The sequence below is a fragment of the Mytilus californianus genome, unplaced genomic scaffold, assembly GCF_021869535.1.
Source record: "Mytilus californianus isolate M0D057914Y unplaced genomic scaffold, xbMytCali1.0.p SCAF_10, whole genome shotgun sequence".
Taxonomy (NCBI): Eukaryota; Metazoa; Mollusca; class Bivalvia; order Mytilida; family Mytilidae; genus Mytilus; species Mytilus californianus.
This window is the reverse complement of record NW_026262582.1, coordinates 42,427,850-42,451,712: the sequence shown is the minus strand read 5'-3', so window position 1 is coordinate 42,451,712 and position 23,863 is coordinate 42,427,850. Positions and strand designations below refer to the sequence as shown.

General features: G+C 32.4%; 1 protein-coding gene across 1 annotated transcript in view; it reads right to left on the bottom strand.

Annotated features, from left to right (window-relative positions):
• The window catches only part of LOC127718146 (uncharacterized), a 99,835-nt gene that overhangs the window by 11,910 nt on the left and 64,062 nt on the right, over window positions 1-23,863 (bottom strand). The window contains exons 3-9 of the mRNA XM_052224099.1: window positions 20,295-20,414; window positions 18,264-18,401; window positions 16,819-16,950; window positions 13,118-13,243; window positions 10,941-11,016; window positions 7,515-9,895; window positions 5,463-5,540 (exon numbers count right to left, since the gene is read on the bottom strand). Of these exons, the coding sequence (XP_052080059.1) occupies window positions 5,463-5,540; window positions 7,515-9,895; window positions 10,941-11,016; window positions 13,118-13,243; window positions 16,819-16,950; window positions 18,264-18,401; window positions 20,295-20,414 (3,051 nt within the window). The remainder of the gene's footprint in view (window positions 1-5,462; window positions 5,541-7,514; window positions 9,896-10,940; window positions 11,017-13,117; window positions 13,244-16,818; window positions 16,951-18,263; window positions 18,402-20,294; window positions 20,415-23,863) is intronic.

The following is a 23,863-nucleotide window of genomic DNA, read 5'->3' as shown; positions in this document are numbered from 1 at the left end:
TTTGATAATGCAAATGTTGAAATTAAAATAGCAATACTTTAACATGTAAGTTATGCAAATATTCAAAGTCGATGAACCATGACTGAAGGTACAGGGCTGAACAATCTCCATGGAAATGAGATGTGCCAATGTTAATACAACTGCATACCAAATACCATTGACTTATCATAAGTCGTTCCCTTTAAACAAACCTAAACACAAACATTAACTTGTAAACTATGTAAAAGTTTCAAAGTCAATGAATCATGATGAGGGGGTGGGGCTTTATAATCTCCATGGAAATAAGACTTGCAAATGCCTATAAATTTGCATACCAAATATCATTAACATAACATTAGCAGTTCATCTTAAACTGATCTCATCACAAACTAATACATATAAACTAAGCAAATGTTTCAAAGTCAATAGACCATGACTAAGGGGGCGGAGCCAAATAATCTCAACTGAATACCAATTAACATTGGCCTACCACTAATGGTTCCCCATAAACTGACCTAATCACAAACTAATACATGTAAACTAAGCAAAAGTTTCAAAGTCAATAGACCATGACTGAGGGGACAGGGCCAAATAATCTCCATGGAAATAAGATGTGTCAATGCTTATATAACTGCATACAAAATATCATTGACCTACCACTTGTGGTTCACCATAAACTAGACCTAATCACAAACTAATACATTGTTGACGCCGCGGCCGACGCCGGAAACAGCATACCTATGTCTTGCTTTTTGACTCCGTCAAGACGAGACAAAAAACAGACCAAAACACAAAAACTTAACACTGAGCAAGGAACCGTGAAAATGAGGTCAAGGTCAAATAAAACCTTCCAGACTGACATGTACATCGTAAAATATTTCCATACACCAAATTTAGTTGACCTATTGTATATGGAATTGACATGGCAGAAATGATTTGCGATTACTAATCAATCGATCATAAAACTACGGACCAAAGTTTTCAAATAATCGCTGAATGTTTTTTTTCTTTTTATTGACAGCAGGGTTGGCAAAGTATTACCCACCCAGGAAACCCAGGTGGGAAGCTTATTTTAACACAAAATAGTAAAGACTTGTTGTAGTTTCATAGTATTATAGCTAGATATATACATTTTATACAGATAACCATTGAAAGTCATTTCTAGAAGATTGAAAATTCAATTTCAAACTCTTCTCCTCTAATTCTATGTAGGCAGAATACAAGATTTGCACATTTTAGGATACCTTGTTAATTTCCAAGCATTGTTTCAATAATCTAAACTTTGAAAAAAATGCATTTTATTGCAGTGTTTAAGTGAATTGTAAATTTAAATTGCTATGCAATCATATAGCTAAATAAACACCCTACAGGGTCATGTCATTAACACTTATGAAATGAAAAGGCTGATTATTGTTATATAAACATATCTGTGTTCTAATATGAATAATTACTTATTAATTAGTGATGTACATATAAATTATTTAAAAGTAACTTTTCTTACATATAATTGTTAATTCTTAATATTAGTTATATATATTTGAAAAAAATGAATTCTTTGGCTTTATGTTAAAAGTTTGAACAATCTAGACAGAATGGTGATTTAATAGATTTTCAGGAGAATTATTGAGAAAGGCTTTTTCCATTAATATTTGCCTAATGTGTCTTCATGTACACTTGTCTCAGAGTTGCTAGAATAATACTTTCTCAAATGTATACACTTGTATTATACATGTTATAAGACTCTCAAACAAGTGAACTTATTTATAAATCAAAATGTTTATAAATATCTTAAATATATTGCATTTGTGTTTGATCACTGAATCCTCTTTAAAATTCAGGCTAGTATTTCAAATTACCCAGTATTGCCCAGTATTACCCGGTAAAACCCAGTAAAACCCGGGTTTTCCCAGTATTTCCCACTGGGCTGGGCAATACTCATAAAATCCGGGTTTTTGCCAACCCTGATTGACAGTAAAGAAAAATCCCAAGAAATACGAACGCAGGTCATTTCGGGTTAAAATATCCGAAAGCGGGAGATTTTATACTCCCCTACAGGAGCAGACCGGCAAGGGGGAGATTAAAAAAATATCAATATTTCAGGGGCAATAACTCCAAAGCAGGTCATCAAAAATCTCAGAATATATAGATCCTATAATGCTGGTCATTTTTGCAGCAAACAACAACAAAAAAAAACCAGAAAAAAATTGTAAAATGTATATATCAAGGCAATTACTCAAAACCAGGTAAACAGATTTTTCCTGAATTTTTAGGGTTAATAGATGCTGATCATTTTTGCAATTTACACTTTTAACCTAGCTCCTATATTTTTCAAGATAACAGCCAAAAACTGGATATTCAGGGGCAGTAACTCAACAACTAGTAAACAGATTTCCCCCCCCCCCCCCCCCCCCCCCAATTTTCAGGGTAGATACGTCTTGTAGTGCTGAACCTTTGGCAATATACACTTTTAACCTAGCTCCTATAGTTTTCAAGATAACAGCCAACAACTGTTAAACATTGGAAAATATACCAATATGTAATAATGCAAATTGGACTGAGGGTCCAAATGAAATCCCTTGAACTGAATGTATCTATGGTAACGCAACTTCCTACCAAAATCATTGACTTGACAATGGAGATTCCCCTTGATATAACCAGACAACTTACTTTAAGAATTGTTGACACCGTCAGTGGAAACTGCATGATTAAGTATTGCATCCTAGCTTACTGTTGGGGAGATAAATGTATGACCAAATTCAAATAATTGAGAGTAAGACCAAACACCTGTAAGTCTGTGAGTCAGTATAATGTTAGGGTACAGTGATATGCTTTTAGTTTCCTGTTGACTGTTACCTTGTGAGCTAGCAAACTAACTCAGGGTGTTTGTTTAGTTCAAAGCAGAATATATTCATATCTCCTTATGCCTAAGCAAATATGTGTTTCCACTAACCCAAAGGACCCTTATTTATAGTTCCTAATCTAAAGATTTTTTTGTCAGTTATTGAAAGAGCACTTTTTAAAGTTATACTTTACCTTTTTGTAATTTATAGTTAACAAGAGTGCACACGCTGAAATGTCTCGCCTTCTTTACTAATCATTGATATTATGTTGATAGTCCTAAATATAAAGCTTAATTACAACTGTCACATAAACTTAACATTAACCAAGAAAACTAAACATTGACCAATGAACCATGAAAATGAGGTCAAGATCAGATGAACCATGCCAGGCAGACATGTACAGTTAACAATTCTTCCATATAACAAATATAGTTGACCTATTGCTTATAGTTTAAGAAAAACAGACCAAAACACAAAAACTTAACACTGAGCAATGAACCGTGAAAATGAGGTCAAGGTCATATAAAACCTGCGCAACTGACATATAGATCATTAAATATTTCCATACACCAAATATAGTTGACCTATTGCATATAGTATTGGAAAAAAATTCATAAGGGTTCCGCGGAACCCAGTGTCTCGCCTACTTTTTCTGTTAATCGCAGGCTCAACAAAAATGAGGAAGTAAATCAATAAAAATATTCCTCTTGATACTATCTTTTGATTGTAAGAAGCTTCTGTCGAAGTTTGGTAAAAATCCAGGATAATTTATGATTCTAATAAATGTTTAAAAACTTTAACTGCAGACTGAATGTAATGTCAACTGGAAGAAAACAAAATTTCCTTCTAGATACTAGCATTTGATCATAAACAAGCTTCTGTCCAAGTTTGGTACAAATCCAAAATAGTATAAGAAAGGTATTAAAATTCTAAAAACTTTAACCACAGAGTGAATGTGCTGTTTCCTGGCAGAAAATCTAAGTCCATTTAAAAGTAAAATACGGAAAAAATGGATTTATTTTTTTACAAAATTTCATTCTAGATACTAGCTTTTGATCATAAACAAGCTTCTGTCCAAGTTTGATACAAATCCAAAATAGTATAAGAAAGTTATTAAAATTTTTAAAAACTTTAACCACAGAGTGAATGTGTTGTTTCCTGGCAGAAAAACTAAGTCCATTTAAAAGTAAAATTAGGAAAAAATGGATTTATTTTTTTTCAAAATTTACTTCTGGATACTATCTTATGATCATAAACAAGCTTCTGTCCAAGTTTGGTACAAACCCAGGATAGTTTAAGAAAGTTATTAAAATTTTAAAAACTTTAACCACAGAGTGAATGTAATATTTCCCGGCAGAAAAACTAAGTCCATTTATAAGTAAAATACGGAAAAAATGATATTTGATTTTTACAAAATTTACTTCTGGATACTATCTTATGATCATAAACAAGCTTCTGTCCAAGTTTGGTAGAAATCCAGGATAGTTTAAGAAAGTTATTAAAATTTCAAAAACTTTAACCACAGAGTGAATATTTGTGGACGCCGCCGCCGACGGAATGTAGGATCGCTATGTCTCGCTTTTTCGACTAAAGTCGAAGGCTCGACAAAAAGACCAAAACTCAAAAACTTAACTTTGACCACTGAACCATGAAAACGAGGTCAAGGTCAGATGACACCTGCCAGCTAGACATGTACACCTTACAATCATTCCATACACCAAATATAGTAGACCTATTGCATACAGTATAAGAAAAACAGACCAAAACACAAAAACTTAACTATAACCACTGAACCATGAAAATGAGGTCAAGGTCAGATGACACCTGCCAGTTGGACATGTACACCTTACAGTCCTTCCATACACCGAATACACTAGACCTATTGCTTATAGTATCTGAGATATGGACTTGACCACCAAAACTTAACCTTGTTCACTGATCCATGAAATGAGGTCAAGGTCAAGTGAAAACTGTCTGACGGGCATGAGGACCTTGCAAGGTACGCACATACCAAATATAGTTATCCTACTACTTATAATAAGAGAGAATTTAACATTACAAAAATTGTTAACTTTTTTTTCAAGTAGTCACTGAACCATGAAAATGAGGTCAAGGACATTGGCCATGTGACTGACGGAAACTTCGTAACATGAGGCATCCATATACAAAGTATGAAGCATCCAGGTCTTCCACCTTCTAAAATATAAAGCTTTTAAGAAGTTAGCTAACGCCGCCGCCGCCGGATCACTATCCCTATGTCGAGCTTTCTGCGACAAAAGTCGCAAGCTCGACAAAAACTTGAAAAAAAAATTTATTTACAACATTTATTCTTTAATTTGGCCTTAACAAGACATGTATATACTGTAAACTCAGAAATTATTGCGAGGTTTTTATTAATGCTAATAATGCGACTAGTTGAATATCACAATAATAAGAACTCGCATTCTGATATCTGTATGCAGATTTTCCTGAAATCACAATAATTAATCTCCCATTTTTATCCATTCTTCAAAAATTGCAATAATTTCTGAATTTACAGTAGTTAAATGTGGCTGGATATTAAGCAGTCTTCAACCAATCAATTGAATGTTATCTTTCTCTGTATATGTCATATAAACCATGTCTATAAAATATCACTTTTACCTGGGGATGAACAGACAGATTGCTGATCTCTGTGTGGTTTTATATTCAACACTCTTGTATTGTTGGTGGACAGACTTCCTGACAAAGAAATATCAAATTATAATTATATTCTACAAGTAATCTAATAAATTTTACACTAGGTGGTAAAATAGAAAGATAAGAACAATGTGCGCCCATGTTTCTTGTGTCTTTCCTAAAAGGGATCAATTAAATAGTCATGTTGATATTGCCTTCTTAAGGTAGATCAGGTATCTTTTTAAATAATGCCAAAAATCTTTTATCAGATGTACTTCTAATTTTAGGCCAAAATTAGCCCTTATCGGACCGTCTCCTTTCAAAATTTTAAGATTAAACAATAAAAAAAATAAGGTTCATTAAGTGTATTTAAAATTTTCAGAAAAAAATCCATCTAATGTCAAGGGCAGATAATTATATTGAAAGTGATAGGGAAATTTGTGTTTTTTGATTTTTCGAGAAAATAAGGCCTGTGACCCCTTATTTTTATATGATATTTCTGAAGTATTTATGAAAAGTAATTATCTCATTAAATTATAACCAATTCTATCGTTTAATGTTTCCTCAATGAAGAAAAATTAAGTTTTCATTATATAACCCTTATAAAATAACTGTTTTTTTCATTTCTTTCAGTGTATTTTAACAAAAATAAAAATAAGGCCTGTGACCCCCTATTTTTATATGATATTTCTGAAGTATTTATGAAAAGTAATTATCTCATTAAATTATAACCAATTCTATCGTTTAATGTTTCCTCAATGAAGAAAAATTAAGTTTTCATTATATAACCCTTATAAAATAACTGTTTTTTTCGTTTCTTTCAGTGTATTTTAACAAAAATAAAAATAAGGCCTGTGACCCCCTATTTTTATATGATATTTCTGAAGTATTCATGAAAAGTAATTATCTCATTAAATTATAACCAATTCTATCGTTTAATGTTTCCTCAATGAAGAAAAATTAAGTTTTCATTATATAACCCTTATAAAATAACTGTTTTTTTTTCATTTCTTTCAGTGTATTTTAACAAAAAAAAAACAAGGTCCATGACACCCCAGTTTTTAAATCGACATTTTAAAAGTACTTTGACCCAGAAGTCTTTTACAGAAGTTTAAGAAAAATCTATAGTCAAACATTTAGACCTTAAGACATATTCAAATTCTATTGTCAACTTTCTGTTTCATTCACTTTAAAAGTATTTTTCATTTCATTTTACAAAATTGTTTTGAATCCTACATTTGTATATTTCTGCGGGAGGACTATATCTTGTTTCAAATTGAAAAAGCTTAATAATCTGTTTTATGAAATTGAAATACTGTAGTTTCATTTCTATCTTGGATACCGATTTTTAAGGACTGAGGTAAAGTTGTATTTTTTTTTTATATTTGATTTCATGGATTTTCCAAATTTGCATACATGTACAAGCCTATAGAAAATATGTTCTTCAAAGCCCGTGTAAATTTGTGGTTTACCTAAAACCACAAAATACACAAATAACTGGTATCCTGCAGACAATAATAAATCTACAGTACTGTCAATCTGCATGAAATTGTCACTCTACTGTGGATTCATTATTATTTGTGGGATACCAACTTTTGTGGATTTCGTGGGGTATAGGTCAACAGCAAATTTTTAATGCTTAAATAGGTAAATATTTACTCCATGTTTGTATGCAAATTTTGGAAACCCCACAAAAATCAAATATCTAGGAAACTACAATTTTCCTCAATCCACAAAAAAATAAATGAATACACAGTACTTTATTATAAAATTGTCTGTTTATAAATTTTGAAATTATAAAGAAACTAAGATTTCAACTCCCTCAGGCAAAGTTGACCTTAGATGAATTTGGATCTTTGTTTTATGTATTTTTGTCATATAGCTCTTCAACTGTTTCGGTACTTATACATCCCTCGGATTTCAAATGTTTGGCTTTGAGCCTTCCTGATGAAGGTAAATCCAGAAAAGCGCTTCGGACGCATGAAATTATTAAACGTGTTGTTTTTAATTTTTTATTACTTATTAACTAACCAGTACCTGGTGCATTTCTTTTATGAATTGGTGTCAATTGCAAAAAGCTGTTCATACTACCACATGGCTGTATATAATGTTTTGCTGTTTGAACCAGTTCTTTATCAAACACAGAGCCTTCATCCCCAGAACTTAAACAATCTGAATCTGAGTCGTATCCATTAAACGAACGTTTCCAGAATGGTTCAGCTCTCCTGACTGATGTTTTTGTCTTGGGCCTCAATGGTCTACCTACTGGTTTGAGGAATTTGTCATCGTCCAAATTTTTACTGTTTTTCTGTTTTACATCATTTTCAAACATAGATGCATTATTAGCTACATCTATTACTGTACTTTTATTAGGGCATGCCAAAGAATCAACTTTCTCAGTCTTTTTAAACCCAGTTTGACTAAGCCTGGATGTCGTACCATATGGTATATTTTTAAACTGAATTTGACTTTGCCTTGGTGTTGTACCATTTGGTTCACTCTTCTGTAATGGTAATCTATTTAACAGTTTGTCAAGCTTCTTACTCTTAGACGAATGGCTTCCTTGTTCTTTTTCCTGACAAGTATTATTTCTGTTGTGTTCTTGGGAATCTTCATGTCCTTGACCCTGAGAATTATCATCATGACAACTTTCTGGGATATGGTTTCCATTGGATTTGCTATCTAACAACTTTTCAACTTCAACTGCCTTTTGTTTATCTTTTGGTTCTGATTCTATTATCCTAATTTCATATTTCTTTGGTTTTGTAATTGATCTACTTTTCTCTTGCTTTCCTTGAAGAAAAACAGACTCTTCCTCATTTGATTTGTTTTCTGCATGTGAACTTTGACCTAAACTAGCTCCTTGTTTCTTTTGTTTAAAGTTTTTGTTAATGTTTTTATCTATTGTGTATGTCAAATTGTTATTTGTATCAATTTTGATATCTGAATCATTTTCACTTTTTCTTTTACTAGATTGGATATGTTGATCTGATTCCACCAGATATAGAGCCTCGTCTATCTTGGCTGAGTGGAGTTCAAGGTCACTTTCTGTTCTTTGTGCTTTACCATGTATCTCCTCCCATTTACCACAATCCTCATTTGTAGGATTCTGATATGTGACTTGTGACTTTTCAAAATATTGCTTCGTTGATTTATCTATAGCAGTGTTGTCATGGCAACTGAACTGAGAAATTACACCACTCTTATGATCATAATCAAAAACTTCCTTCAAATTTTTCACAGCACAATTAGCTTCTATGGGGTAAGTATCATCTCCTTTCTCATTCATTTGTTGATAGCCATGACTTCCACCAAAAGAACGAACATGAGGGTCTCCTTTCTTCTCCAAAAGACATTTCCTTTGTCTTCCTTCAAAACTACCAGAAATCGAAAAATTGTTATTTGAATCTTTCAATATGACTCTATTAACTTGTTCTCTGCCTGAAAAACATTTATCTGGTACCCTGTCTAACAAACTTTCATCTGGTACCCTGGCTACTGAACTGTTATCAAGGACTCGGGCAACAAAACTGTCATCATGACCTCTCACGTCAAAATTGTTATCCAAACCTTGGGCTATCACATCAGAATGGTAATGAACTGAATCATTAAGGTATTGTGGATACTCTCTTTGTTCTAAATTTAAATCAGATTCAATAGTTGGCTTCAATCGTGACAACTCAACTTCGTTATAGTAAGCATTTTTAATATTTTCGTTTCCATTTCGGGATATTTGATTGTCATTAACATTATGATTCTGTCTTAAATTGCCTGCATAATCAGTAGGATAATGGTTTAGCAGACTTCCCATATTATTTAGATATACTGCTTTGGAATTAGGTGTAGATTGAAAAAGACTTTGAGCATTATTTGGACTCTGAACAAAATTCCTCATTTTATTGTAGTCTTCCATGACACCATTTCCGACATGAAAAACTTTTCTTGGTGTAAAATTTTCGACAACATCCTGACGACAATAGTGTGGATTAACATGCAAATTCTGAAACATATTTGGTGGAATGATTTCATTTCCCACATCTTGCATCAAACACAGCTTAGACGGTGTTCTCTGAACAAAGCCATTTTGGTGATTTCCCTGAATATCTTTATTTTCAGACATGTGCCAAATCTTTTTTCTTCTAAATTCACTCACAGGTGTGGATGCTCTTGAAATATAATTCACAGACAGACCATATTTATTTGGGGTCTCTACAGAATTAGGAAACTGCAATACTCTCTTGCTCTCTAAATTTTGATGCATATATCTTGAGTTATTATTCAAATCATTTACATGGTATTCTGAAGAACATGACACCGGAGATGTCACCTGCTGAAACTCTCGAGCACTTTCTTCTTCAAATGATTGGAGTCGATCAGACAATTCATTGATTTTATGGAGGAGCAGTAGGCCACTGTTCCTGTTTAAATATAAATATTACAACATAGATTTGTACATCAGTTATATTTTAAAGTAACTGTTAAAACATCCATTTGCAATCATTTAAAAAATAAATTAAAACAACATGTAGTTAGAGTTAATTCTCTTTGAAGGTTTTTTTTTATCATCCATTTGCCACTGAGGTTATAAATTTTATGTGGTATATTTTCTAGTACAACAGTAAGATCATCATCCTGGCCAAAATGTTATATAACAGATTCTCATAAATTACTATCAACTGATTGCAGCTGGTTTATCATTTACAAGATTTAAGAATGACAACTACCATATATATAAAATCTCCTCTAGTTAGGTATACATAGTTACTTAATCATCAATACATTCGAGGAGAATACCACACGCTGCCCCTAAGTAAAGCTTTTGTCTGGCATAATTATTCCATCCCCCCTTTTTATATACAAATGAAACCATCCGGATAATTAGTTTGTTTGGGGGGTCTAGAAAATTCACAACTTAGTCGAGAATCAAATTCTAATTTGGATACATCATCATATGCAGAAAAAAAACTTTAACACTTTTCAAACGATTTATTATAATGGGAACTTATATAATTAGAATGCTTTATACTGGACTAAAAGTGTAAAATATGCTCTTGTATTAGCATCTAAAAGTTTCATTTTCATGAAGATTTTGAGAACACCACTTAAAAGTCTTGCTACAATAAACTTGAAGAAATCCTATTCATTCCTTAGGTGATTTTGTTTTTTGAAATATTGAAATATTATTGAAATGATGTCAGCTCCTATATTTACAAATAATACAGCAATCAATTGAATAAGTGTTTTAAAAGAGCAACACACTTGGTGCCACTCTTGGAGTAGGAGTTGCACAGTTAGTGAGTTACCCTTCTGAAGCACCAGAAGTCACTCTTTGCTTTTTTTGTGGGGTTTGCATTGGTCATTCTCAAGTTTTCTGTGAAGTGTTGTTTGTCTCTTTTGTTCAAGGTGTGGTCTGTCTTGATTAGACAGTTTTTTAATTGCTCCCTTTTTCAAGCTTTATATTACTTATGCATGGCTTCTGTTTTCTTCAAGATATCCAACATTTCTGCTGTTTCATTCTGTGGTTCTTCTTCAGTTTTTTCTGTCAATAAAAAAATAATAGCTATACTTTAATTTCCAATATCAAACAGATACTACTTACATATCAATCTATCAAATACTTTATTCCATCATTGTTGATGATACCAGTTAGACAATGTACTATTTTAAATAAACTGTTAACAAGGAGATATGTCTCACCTATTTGTTATTTTGATCATGCAAATGTTGAAATTAAAATAGCAATACTTTAACATATAAGTTATGCAAATATTCAAAGTCAATGAACCATGACTGAAGGTACAGGGCTAAACAATCTCCATGGAAATGAGATGTGCCAATGCTAATACAACTGCAAACCACATACCATTGACTTTTCATAAGTCGTTCCCTTTAAACAAACCTAAACACAAACATTAACTTGTAAACTATGTAAAAGTTTCAAAGTCAATGGTTCATAATTAGGGGGTGGGGTTATATAATCTCCATGGAAATGAAACTTGCAAATGCCAATACATTTGAATACTGAATATCATTGACTTAACATAAGTGGTTCATCTTAAACTGACATAATCACAAACCAATACATGTAAACTAAGCAAAAGTTTCAAAGTCAATAGACCATGACTGAGGGGTAAGGATCAAATATTTTCCATGGAAATGAGATGTGCTAATGCTTATACAACTGCATACTAATTATCATTGACCTACCACTAACAGTTACCCTTAAACTGACCTAATCACAAACTAATACATGAAAACTAAGCAAAAGTTTCAAAGTCAATAGACCATGAATGAGGGGGCGGGGCCAAATGAGATATGCCAATGCTTATACAACTGCATACCAAATATCATTGACCTACCACTAGTGGCTCCCCATAAACTGACCTAATCACAAACTAATACATGTAAACTAAGCAAAGTTTCAAAGTCAATAGACCTTGACTGAGGGGGCAGGGCTAAATAATCTCCATGGTAATGAGATGTGCCAATGTTAATACAACTGCATACCAAATATCATTGACCTACCACTAGTGGTTCCCCATAAACTGACCTAATCACAAACTAATACATGTAAACTAAGCAAAGTTTCAAAGTCAATAGACCTTGACTGAGGGGGCAGGGCCAAATACTCTCCATGGTAATGAGATGTGCAAATGCTAATACAACTGCATACCAAATATCATTGACCTACCACTAGTGGATCACCATGAACTAGACCTAATCACAAACTAATACATTGTTGACACCACCACCGACGCAGGAAACAGCATACCTATGTCTCGCTTTTTGACTCAGTCAAGGCGAGACATAAATGGCAGCCATTTTGGTTGATTGACAGGAACATCATTAAACATAAAGGCTGTTCCATATATTAATGCAAGGATTAAAATAAAATAAGGAATAAAAGGGGGGATTGAATAATTATGCCACTTTAGTTACTTTACTTAGGGGCAGGGGTTGATGGGAGGCATTTTTTAAGACCCTGACTATCCATGAAATAAAAATTTTCAGTTAACTTTATTAATATAATAATTTAAAATTCTAAGGAAAATGCAACCACCTATATTTAATTAATTTGAGTGCCTCTCATCTCCCCATCTGATAAATTTTGGAACAGCCCTAGGTAGGTTAGTATGAGTGTGGTTATGTTTAGTTACAAACGATATGTTTTTAATAATTTTAAACATGACAATGAATGCAGTGGTTAAAAAAGTTCACACTTGGCCAAAAAATTAAATAATTTTTCCCTTATCTATTGTCAACAATAAAAAGATAATATAGTAACCCATAAATTGGAAATTTCACAATATCATAATCATATATTGTAACATATGCTTGTTTAACTAACAACATGTATTGGCCTGTTCAAAGCCAGGGGCATGCTTAATTGATTCTTGCTGTCTGCCATAATAGCTTTTTGTTTTGTTTCTCTCTTCTGCCGTATTTCCATGTTACCCTTGGCTTTATATAACTAACCATACAGTATGGATTTTGCTCATTGTTGAAGCTCTTACGGTGATCTGCAGTGTTTGCATCCTTGTCCTTTTGTCTCTGGTGCATAATTGTTTCATTGGGAATCATACCACATCTCCAGATTATCTTATTGGACAATGTATCTTATCATAAAACCAATACTTTACTTGTACACAATTGTAGAAGATACTTGATAGCTTTAAAGAGTTCTTCATCCCCAGATTCTATATCATTCAGGCTCTTCATCAAAGCAAACAGTCCCGAGTCTTCTAAGATATGAATTTTGTTTTCATCTACAAAATATACATGTATGCATACATTAATAAAACATGAAACTAAAAAAGCCTAGTTGGCTAAATAGTCTAAGCTTAAGGAGCTGTGCAGGCTGTGCTGCCATGATGTCACAGAAGCAGGGTTCAAATTATTACCTTCAAGTAATAGCAAGCCAGCCTACAATTTGTTTGCTCGGAAAAAAGTAATTATTACTTAAATGTACTTGTTTGTAACATACTGACAAATGAAAATTTCATGAAATTAAATTTGTAGTAGTAAAACTTTTATCTTTTTATTTTACTCAGTTATGTTATTTAAACAGCTCAAGTTAAGTTTTACTTTAATAGTATATAGTACATACTAAAGACTGTCAGATAAAATAGTAAACAAGTATGCACACGCTGAAATGTCTTGCCTTCTTAACTAATCACTGATATTATGTTGATAGTCCTAAATAAAAAGCTTTATTACAACTGTCACATAAACTTAACATTAACCAAGAAAACTAAACATTGACCAATGAACCATGAAAATGAGGTCAAGGTCAGATGAACCATGTCAGGCAGGCATGTACAGCTAACAATTCTTCCATACAACAAATATAGTTGACCTATTGCTTATAGTTCAAGAAAAACAGACCAACACACAAAAACTTAACACTGACCAATGAACTGTGAAAATGAGGTCAAGGTCAAATAAAACCTGCACGACTGACATATAGATCATAAAATATTTCCATACACCAAATATAGTTGATCTATTGCATTTAGAATAAAAAAAAAAGACCAAAACTCAAAATCTTAACTTTGACCACCGAACCATGAAAATGAGGTCAAGGTCAAATGACACCTGCCAGCTAGACATGTACACCTTACAATCATTCCATACACTAAATATAGTAGACCTATTGCATACAGTATAAGAAAAACAGACCAAAACACAAAAACTTAACTATAACCACTGAACCATGAAAATGAGGTCAAGGTCAGATGACACCTGCCAGTTGGACATGTACACCTTACAGTCCTTCCATACACCGAATATACTTGACCTATTGCTTATAGTATCTGAGATATGGACTTCACCACCAAAACTTAACCTTGTTCACTGATCCATGAAATGAGGTCGAGGTCAAGTGAAAACTGTCTGACGGGCATGAGGACCTTGCAAAGTACGCACATACCAAATATAGTTATCCTACTACTTATAATAAGAGAAAATTTAATATTACAAAAAATGTTAACTTTTTTTTCAAGTAGTCACTGAACCATGAAAATGAGGTCAAGGACATTGGACATGTGACTGACAGAAACTTCATAACATGAGGCATCCATATACAAAGTATGAAGCATCCAGGTCTTCCACCTTCTAAAATATAAAGCTTTTAAGAAGTTAGCTAACGCCGCCGCTGCCAGATCACTATCCCTATGTCGAGCTTTTTGTGACAAAAGTCGCAGGCTCGACAAAAACTAGTTGTGTTGGAACGACACGAATGGCCCCGTCTCAAAAAAATGAAAAATCTGCTATTTTAATAACACATGTGGACACAAACATGCATGGATAGTATCCAGCTCTCAAAGCCAATACTAGTTCGATAACAAATTTCCTTGATCAATGAGTAGTTAAATTTCAAACTATCAGCAAACAGGAAGTGGATGTACTGAAGATGTGTTGAAACGACATGAAAATCATCATATCGGAACAAAACATAAACTTGATCTGTAACTCAACATGGTTAACTCATACACCAAAAATGATGGCAGCCCAATATCTAAAGGCGTTTAGAAAAAAAGTCTGTATAACTGTGATTTTCAACAAAATATCAAAGTCCAAAGCCTGTAATTTCGGCAAAAGTTAGCAGAGTGGAACGAAACTTGAACTTGATCTGTAACCCATCATGGTTAACTCACATACCAAAAATCAGCCCAATATCTAAAGGCGTTTAGAAAAAGTCTGTATAACTGTGATTTTCAACAATTTATCAAAGTCCAAAGCCTGTAATTTCGGCAAAAATTAGCAGAGCGGAACGAAATCTATACTTGATCTGTAACTCATCATGGTTAACTCACATACCAAAATCAGCCCAATATCTCAAGGCGTTTAGAAAAAAAGTCTGTATAACTGTGATTTTCAACAATTTATCAAAGTCCAAAGCCCGAAATTTAGGCAAAAATTAGTAGAGCGGAACCAAACTTGAACTTGATCTGTAACTCATCATGGTTAACTCACATACCAAAAATCAGCCCAATATCTGTAGGCGTTTAGAAAAAAAGTCCATATAATGGTTTGTTGCGGAATGACGGAACGACGGAATGACAGAATGACAGATTGACGGAATGACGGACAAGCGTAAAACTATATGGCCCCAACAACTTTGTTGCGGGGCCATAAAAAGAAAAGAGATATTCATATTTTTTACTGTACACTTAACATTGTATGTATTGTTGCTATACTGACAAAAGTGTAAAGAAAATAACATTTAACCCTTGTTAGGCTCCCATGATTTGACAGCTTATATTGTTAATGTGGTTTTACTTTGTGTAAATAACATAGTTGTGATTATATTTTTCACTGTGGTCTTTAATCCACACTTGAGACATGCAGATGTCCATTGTTGCGTTCTGTTCCGTATTTGATAGAAGGAAAAGCTTACCTGGACCTAACATTATTAAATGACTTCTTTAAATCTATTTCCTTTTTATTTATAAATGTTATGAGAGTAATTGTTCATCTTTGAATGTGTTTACATCTACTCTCATTGTAACACGTTAAATATAATGTTACATGTTTCTGTTCTTGTTTATGAATAGCTTGAATTTTACCTCACCCATAATAAAAACTGTATGGTACAAATAACAGAACACATATTCCAACTGGGAGATTCTCTCCATGAGTCTCTTTACGGTAAGCCGTATATTTCAAAATGTTATGTTTTGCTGCACCAAGTAAAAATGCTTAGTGACAATATCTAATAGACTTGATAATTTAATCAAGTCTTCATATCAAAATGCTGACGTACTTGCTTGGGTAGACTGTTAACCATACACTGAGCATGTACAGTATAAGAATGCAGTGTCTCAAGTAGATTTTCCTGCACCTAGTACTAGCAGACTAGAAGACATATTTCAGGCTATCTCTAAAAGGGAGCTACCATTTTATTTTTATGGGGGGGGGGGGTAGGATGAAAAATTTTGTCCTGCATTTTTTTTTAGTTGTAATCTCTGTCCTGCCTTTTTTTTTAGTTGTAATCTCTGTCCTGCCTTTTTATTTTTCACTCTATTCGGTCCCGCAATTTTTTTACTGGTTTATCCTCACTTTTTTTACATAATTATATTGTCATCCTACCTTTTTTTTTTGCAAAGTGTCTCATCCTGCCTTTTTTTTTAATCAAAACTCCTGTCCTGCCTATTTCTTTCAAATTTCATCCTAGCCCCCCCCCCCCCCATAAAAATCAAATAGTAGCTCCCTAAATTAAGTACCACATTGAAAATTTGATATTGTGCCTTCCAGCTCCCATCCATATTACAGTTAATTCTGGAACAATCATGAGGAACTATAATAAATACAACGAAGTAATAATTAATCATTCAAGTACCTGACATTTCCACAGCATGGACAAGTGTTACAACAATTTGTAACTTTTCCTCTTGAGTTATTTTGTCTGTATCCAGTAATTTGACCATTGTTTTTACTGTCTCTAATCTCCCAATTTCTTCTGCATTCTCCACTACAAAAAAAAAAATTCTGACAATATGCAATTTGGTTAAAACGTTACAACAAATTCTCTGTCATAAGGTAAAAAAACAATAAGAGGACATCAACATGACAATATACCAACTGTTATACATTTATGTGCGTCATTGTTAAATATATGAAGTGCCTCAACTCTTGAACAGCAAGTGAAAATTGTACTAATCAAAATTGACTCCAATTTTGATATGAGAAACTGCATATCAAAATTTAAAAGGTTTACATGGAAATGACCATACTCCATTAAATTAATACCAGGAATTTTCTGTCCTAAAACTACAAATTATGTAGACATTTAATTTGTGTACTATCTAATGTTTACAGCAAGTACAGTAAATTCAGAAATTATTGCTTGCACTTATCCATTATTCCTATTGTTGAAGAATGAACAATAAAGAGCTGCGCCATGAGCGCATGATACACCCGTCGCTCTTTTTTTAAGAATAAAGTTCCATAACTCCTCAATGTCATTTCAGAAATTTATAAAAAAAATTCAGGAAGGTTATTTTAATAGATATAAACCAGTCACCAAAGTTTCATGAAAAGTGCTCAAAGCACTTTTGAGTTATTTTTCAAAAACTGGAAAATCACCCTTTTTTAATGAATAAAACCCCATAACTCGGAAACGTTAAATCTAAAATTTATAAAAATCGAAAGGGAGCTCACGTCAATAGATATAAACACTTCACCAAAGGTTCATGAAAACCACTCAAAGTAATTTTGAGTTATTGTTGGAAAACTTGAAAATCCCCCTTTTTAATAGAAAAAAACCCCATAACTCAAAAACGTAAAATCTAAAATTTATAAAAATTGAAAAGGATCTCGAGTCAATTAATATAAACAATTCACCAAAGTTTCATGAAAACTGCTCAAAGCACTTTTGAGTTATTGTCCGAAACCTGGAAAATCCCCTGTTTTTAATGAATAAAACCCCATAACTCTTGATCGGAAACGTAAAATCTAAATTTTATAAAAATCGAAAGGGAGCACAGATATAAACAATTCACCAAAGTTTCATGCAAATTGGTTAAAGTGTTTTTGAGTTATTGTCCGACATGTTGACGACGGACAACGGTATACCATAAACGGACGTATAAATATGCTATATTAATTATTGAGATTTCAGGAAATGCTGCATACAAGCGCCTGCAAAATTTAAAATACAAGTTTTTAATTTTGCGAAACCTATCCTGTTAAAATTTTTAGACATAATAAAGACATCAAAATAATTTCTGAATTTACAGTATATATATATATATATATAAATCAATCCATCACACAAAATCATACCATTGTCTGTAATACAAGAATCAATAGTATTGATAACTTGAATCGACAATCTGTCAATAGGTTTCCCTATACACTGGTTGAGCTTATCTGACAACACATTGAGTCCTCCACATCTTTTTACTTGTTCCTGGTTTGTGTCTGAAAAAGAAATCAGAAACAACAAACTGGAATTGTGGGTAATAAAATGTCAGCTTCTATAAGCATTTAATTTGTGCAATGACACACTACTGTTTGTAAATGTCATTTGATCATTCAGGAACCTGCTTAGATTTTTTTTCTAATTGAGAGACTGAAACATGTGGGCTAAACAAATTCTCCTTCTGTTAGCTTGTGAGTTACAATATGCTTCTCAAATCTTGATAATTGAATTCTAGGTTTGAACAAGATCACTAAATCTAAAATTTACCCACTGATTGTTACCTCTTGCAGCAAAGAGAGAATCTGTATAGGTCACACTGTTACCATCAGTTACTGACTACTGATATCCATTTTAAGATTTTTATTCATTTGGTTTATTCAATAACAAATTCTTTTAGTTAAAAGTAATGCACATATATACATCTTTACTAATATAAACCAACTACAAAATTAAATACATTTTGAGCCAGAAGTTAGTTTTTTTGGTATTTTTCTAATTGCTAATACCTATATGCAAATGTATATGCAGTGTCAAGAGTTAAATGTATGCAATCTCTTCCTGTGTTTTTTTCTATGAATAAAAGGAATGCTCATGAGACAGGAACCCAATAACACAAGAAAAACAAGAGATCTTGATGTAAAACTCCACAATTGAAAAGTCTCAATTCAATATTGAATCAAACTCTAAATCTTAAACACTGGACTTTAAGCAATTAATAATCAATCAATCAATCTAAATCTTAAGTGAAATGTCTCACTTGTTTTACTCATCATTGAATTTAAATTGAAAGTCTGTAATATGAAGGTTTTACTACAAGTATCACTATCAAATAAATTTAACATTGTCAATGTTATATATATAGCTATGAATATGAAGTCATGGTCATATGAACCCTGCCAGACAGACATGTACACCTGTCAATCTTTACATACACCAAATAAAGTTGACCTATTGCTTATAATATATGAGAAAAAGACCAAACCACAAAAACTAAACATTGTCCACTGAACCCTCAAAATAAGGTCAACGTCAGGTAAAACTTGCCAGTCGTACATGTACACCTTACAGTCATTCCATACACCAAATATAGTTTACCTAATTTATAGTTTATCATATACGGACTTGACCATGTAAGTAACTTTGATCACTGAAATGAGGTCAAGGTCAGGTGAACCCTACCTGATGGATATGTAGACTTTGCAAGGAACCCATATATCAATATAGTTATCTTATTACACATAATAAGTGAGTATTTCTCTTGACAAAATACTTTTTTTTTTTTTTTTTCAAGTAGTCACTGAACCATATAAATGCTGTCAAGGACAATGGATATATGACAGACGGAAACTTCGTAACAAAAGGTATCCGTATACAAAGTATGAATCATCCAAGTCTTTTACCTTCTAAAATATAAAGCTTTAAACAAATAGTTTATGCCGTCAACGCCAGATTGTAATATCTTTATATGTCTCGCATTCTGCAATCAAGTCAAAAACAGCCAGCTGATGCTCCTGAACTGCACATTTATTGCAAAAAAACATTCTTATTTCAAAGATTTAAATACTAGTATGCTTGGAGGGAAAAATTATCAAGTTGTATTATTACTAATATTCAGCCTGTATAATTGTTACAATTTTTAGTTGGAAACAATGCAGAAACCAACTAAAAAAATACATATTTTGAGTTACAGTGACCCTCACCTTTTGACATCTATTCCCCTTTCTACTGTATAAATTTTATTCCAATCAAGCAAGAAAAACTCGTTATTAACCAGAAACCATTTAATTCGGACACACAGACTGACAAAGCGATTACTTTATGTGACTTGTGGAATATCTGTGACTGAGTGTGGAATATTCTTGACTTGTAGAATACCTGTGACTTGTGCTTACCATTGTTTGCCACTGTAAACCTGATGAATGAGAGCAATGGTCTTATGACATCTGAATCTTGTTGCTGTATTACTGTAAAAACGTATGGCAGTACAAATCCACACACTCTCTGGTTCTCTTCTGTAAGTATATATCATGTCAATTTCAAAAGATATAAAAACAAGAATAGTCCGACGCTATACACTGATCAGAATTCCATGTTTCGTTAACCCCAAAATCAGAGTCAAAACCCTAAATTAGCATATACTATGGATGTAGTTATTTTTGTGGGTACACCTACCAATTTTCGTCGATTGAGGAAAACTTGTATTTTCTTGGATATTTGATTTCGTGATGTCTTCATACAAGCTTAGACCAAAAAAAAAAAAGTATATGCTTGTTTCCTGTCTCCCAGCCAACCCTAAGTTTGATCCCTCACCTTTAAATATTTTTATTGCTTTTCCAAAAAAATTCAAGAATATGTGTTCTTATTTGACTATGAATCCAATTTCCATTGGATGATTCACTCAATTTTGTAATAAGATCAATGCATATCATTACGCATGCACAAATTACTGGATGCATATAAAGTGTAAAACAAGACAGAACGTGGAGAAAACATTTTTTGACAACATGCAAATAAGTAAAATAAAATGAAAAAATTAAAATTAAATCCTACCGACCGACCCCATTTTAAAATGGTTGGAGACAGGAAACAGACATATATATATATTTTTCTTGGCCTTATATCATGTATATATAGAAAACGTATACCTGATTGAACGTTTAAATTCATTGTTTACCTTGACACACTAAATCCACGTAAAATAGTATTCCACAAATAATGAATCCACAGTATGTCACTTCATAACGAACGTGTGTACCAGATAAGTTTAAAGTTCATGTGACCACATCTTCTCTTGACCAAATACTGGACAGACTAATATATCAGAAAACATAATGCTCCTCCTCTATCATAGGCAGGGCATACAAATTTGACTAATAATCTCTATAAATACAAAGTTATATGATTTAATATAAAGATTTAACTCTCCATTTTTTATATGCTTTTAGATATTTGCGGGACAATATTACTCTATTAAAATAAGTCTCCTAAATAAAAAATTGGAAATTTTCCTAAAAAATTGGGAATTCAACCTATATATATAGACACGATCTTGGATTCATAACGTCTGACTACTCTTTTACCCATGCTTATTAAAAAAAAACCTCATAATCAAGACCCTAAATAGTTTTCTAAACAATCAATCAAAATCCTTCTAAATTTTGCAGTTACCCTGTATACTCATTTGATATTGTATGAAACTTCAAAATCTGTGTCGAAGTGTATACAATACAAAGTCATTATAGCCAACTTAAAAATTCACAATGTTGTGGTGCCGTTGGATGATTGATACACCGCTTTAGCGGTTCTCCAATATAGGAGGAATATGATATCTGAAACCGGGAACCAGACAGGAACCAGGCAGAGCCTCACTTCTATTTTCCAAGCTTCAAGCAAGACAGTTCGCTTTCTCTAAGACTGCAGAGTTGTGTTATAATAAGCTTATTCTAGGAGAACTTGAGTCAGATATTCAGGTAATATTGCATTACACGCCCAACCATAATCGCTACATTGGTGTCAGATGTAAAAACATCTGAAACCGCAAAAAATACCTGAAATTGTCATTAGAATTTCATGCAAGTTTTCGCGGGGAAATTGTCAAATTTATCGGATTTGAATTTTGAGTTTCTCGCGATTTATAATTCGTATACAATACATATTTATGTCCCAATACACATAAAACAATTATTGTTTTGCTCCACTGTAGTTATATAAACAGTGAAGTGAAGTTTGTTGCACTTTTTCAATATATATTTGAAACAGTGAAGGGAGACAACTGTGTTGTTTACAATTTGCACAGTATATATAAATCAAATATGTTTCTTATGAGTTAGAATATTAACTTTAAGAAGTTGTGCAGTTGAAATAAATACATTTTAACAGTATTTGTGTGATAGTAAACAGAAATTTATATAAACTAAATAAAATAAAACCACACACAAGCTTGAACTGTTACATGTATGAAAATTTTTCATTATTGAATATTGGTCAATAAACCGGACAACTGGTATTGACTTTTCAATAATTCATACATGAATATATTTCAATTTACTGAAATTTGGTACGATTCTAGTCAATAAACCGGACAACTGGTATTGACTATTAAACAATTTATTAAAAAAAAAAAAAAAAAGGGACAAAAACAAAACAAACAAACACACACAAACCGTCATTTTCATTTGTAATACATATTCCGGATAAGCTGGATAAATGTATTGATACAATAAAATTTATGATTGGTAAATTATTACGTCAAGCTTTGATCCTTAGAAAATTTCGTAATTCTACCACCATAGTCGTTGATAGTTTGTGATTTTGCTATATTTATAACATTTTTACATATTGATTTTTCTACATATAACTGACTCTATTTTAAAAGAGTAAAATCCATTTTATTCCTTTTTATAATATTTTTCAATGTTTACCATAAATGAATGCAGATTTCATAAAGAAACACACAATTTTTACAATATTCCATGTTTTTATTCATTTAATTGATAAAACTTACATTTAATTTTCGGGAAATTTCCCAAAATATATTAAAGTTTCAAAATATTTGTGGTAAAGATGTATGTGACAACTTTTTATTCGGGAAATGTCCCGAAATCATTTTCAACATTATTATTTATAACATATATGTTGGCAAAGCATTTTGACAAATAGATCTGAAACACATTTCGGGAAAAATCCCAACAAAAATAAACTAAGTGCAAAATGTATAACACAGATGTCTTCAAATATTTCGGGATTTATCCCGAAAACCCAAAGTATATGCTAGAACTCATGACTAATAATTTCTTTTCACATTTCGGGAAAAATCCCGAAAATATAAATCTATTATCAAGCACACACTTGTTGCATAGATTTTTTTACCCATTTCGGGAAAAATCCCGAAATAAAATCTACAAGCAAAAATTATGCTACAGATTTCTTAAACATATTGGGAAAAATCCCGAAAAATAAAATTGATAAGATTTTACAACACAGAATTTTTATACATTTAGAAAGTTTTTATGTTAATTTGTTTCAAACATTTGTTGAAATATTATGATTCATAAAAAATATGTGTTTAACTGAAAAAAAATATGAATTTTGTTTTAAGCATACTTTTCATTACAGTTCTGAAAAAAGTATTTTCTAAGAAATATAAAGGTTGCTCTCTACTGCATCTCTTTTGTCATGCTTCAGTGATTCCCTTTATATAATCAACCAAATTTGTCCCACAAAGGAGGGGGGGGGGGCAGGCCCCCTCTAAATCCGCCTCTGATAAGTGGTCGCTTTTCAACTGGCCTAAGCATAAACTTTAACATGTAAACTTTGCAAAAGATTCTAAGTTATTAGACCATGATTGAGGGTTCAAGGTAAAAAAAATCCCCAAGCACATGCGTTGTCCAAAAGCTTATTCAACTGCAAATAAAATATCCCTAACATACTATTAATGGTTCTCCTTAAACTGAACTTATCA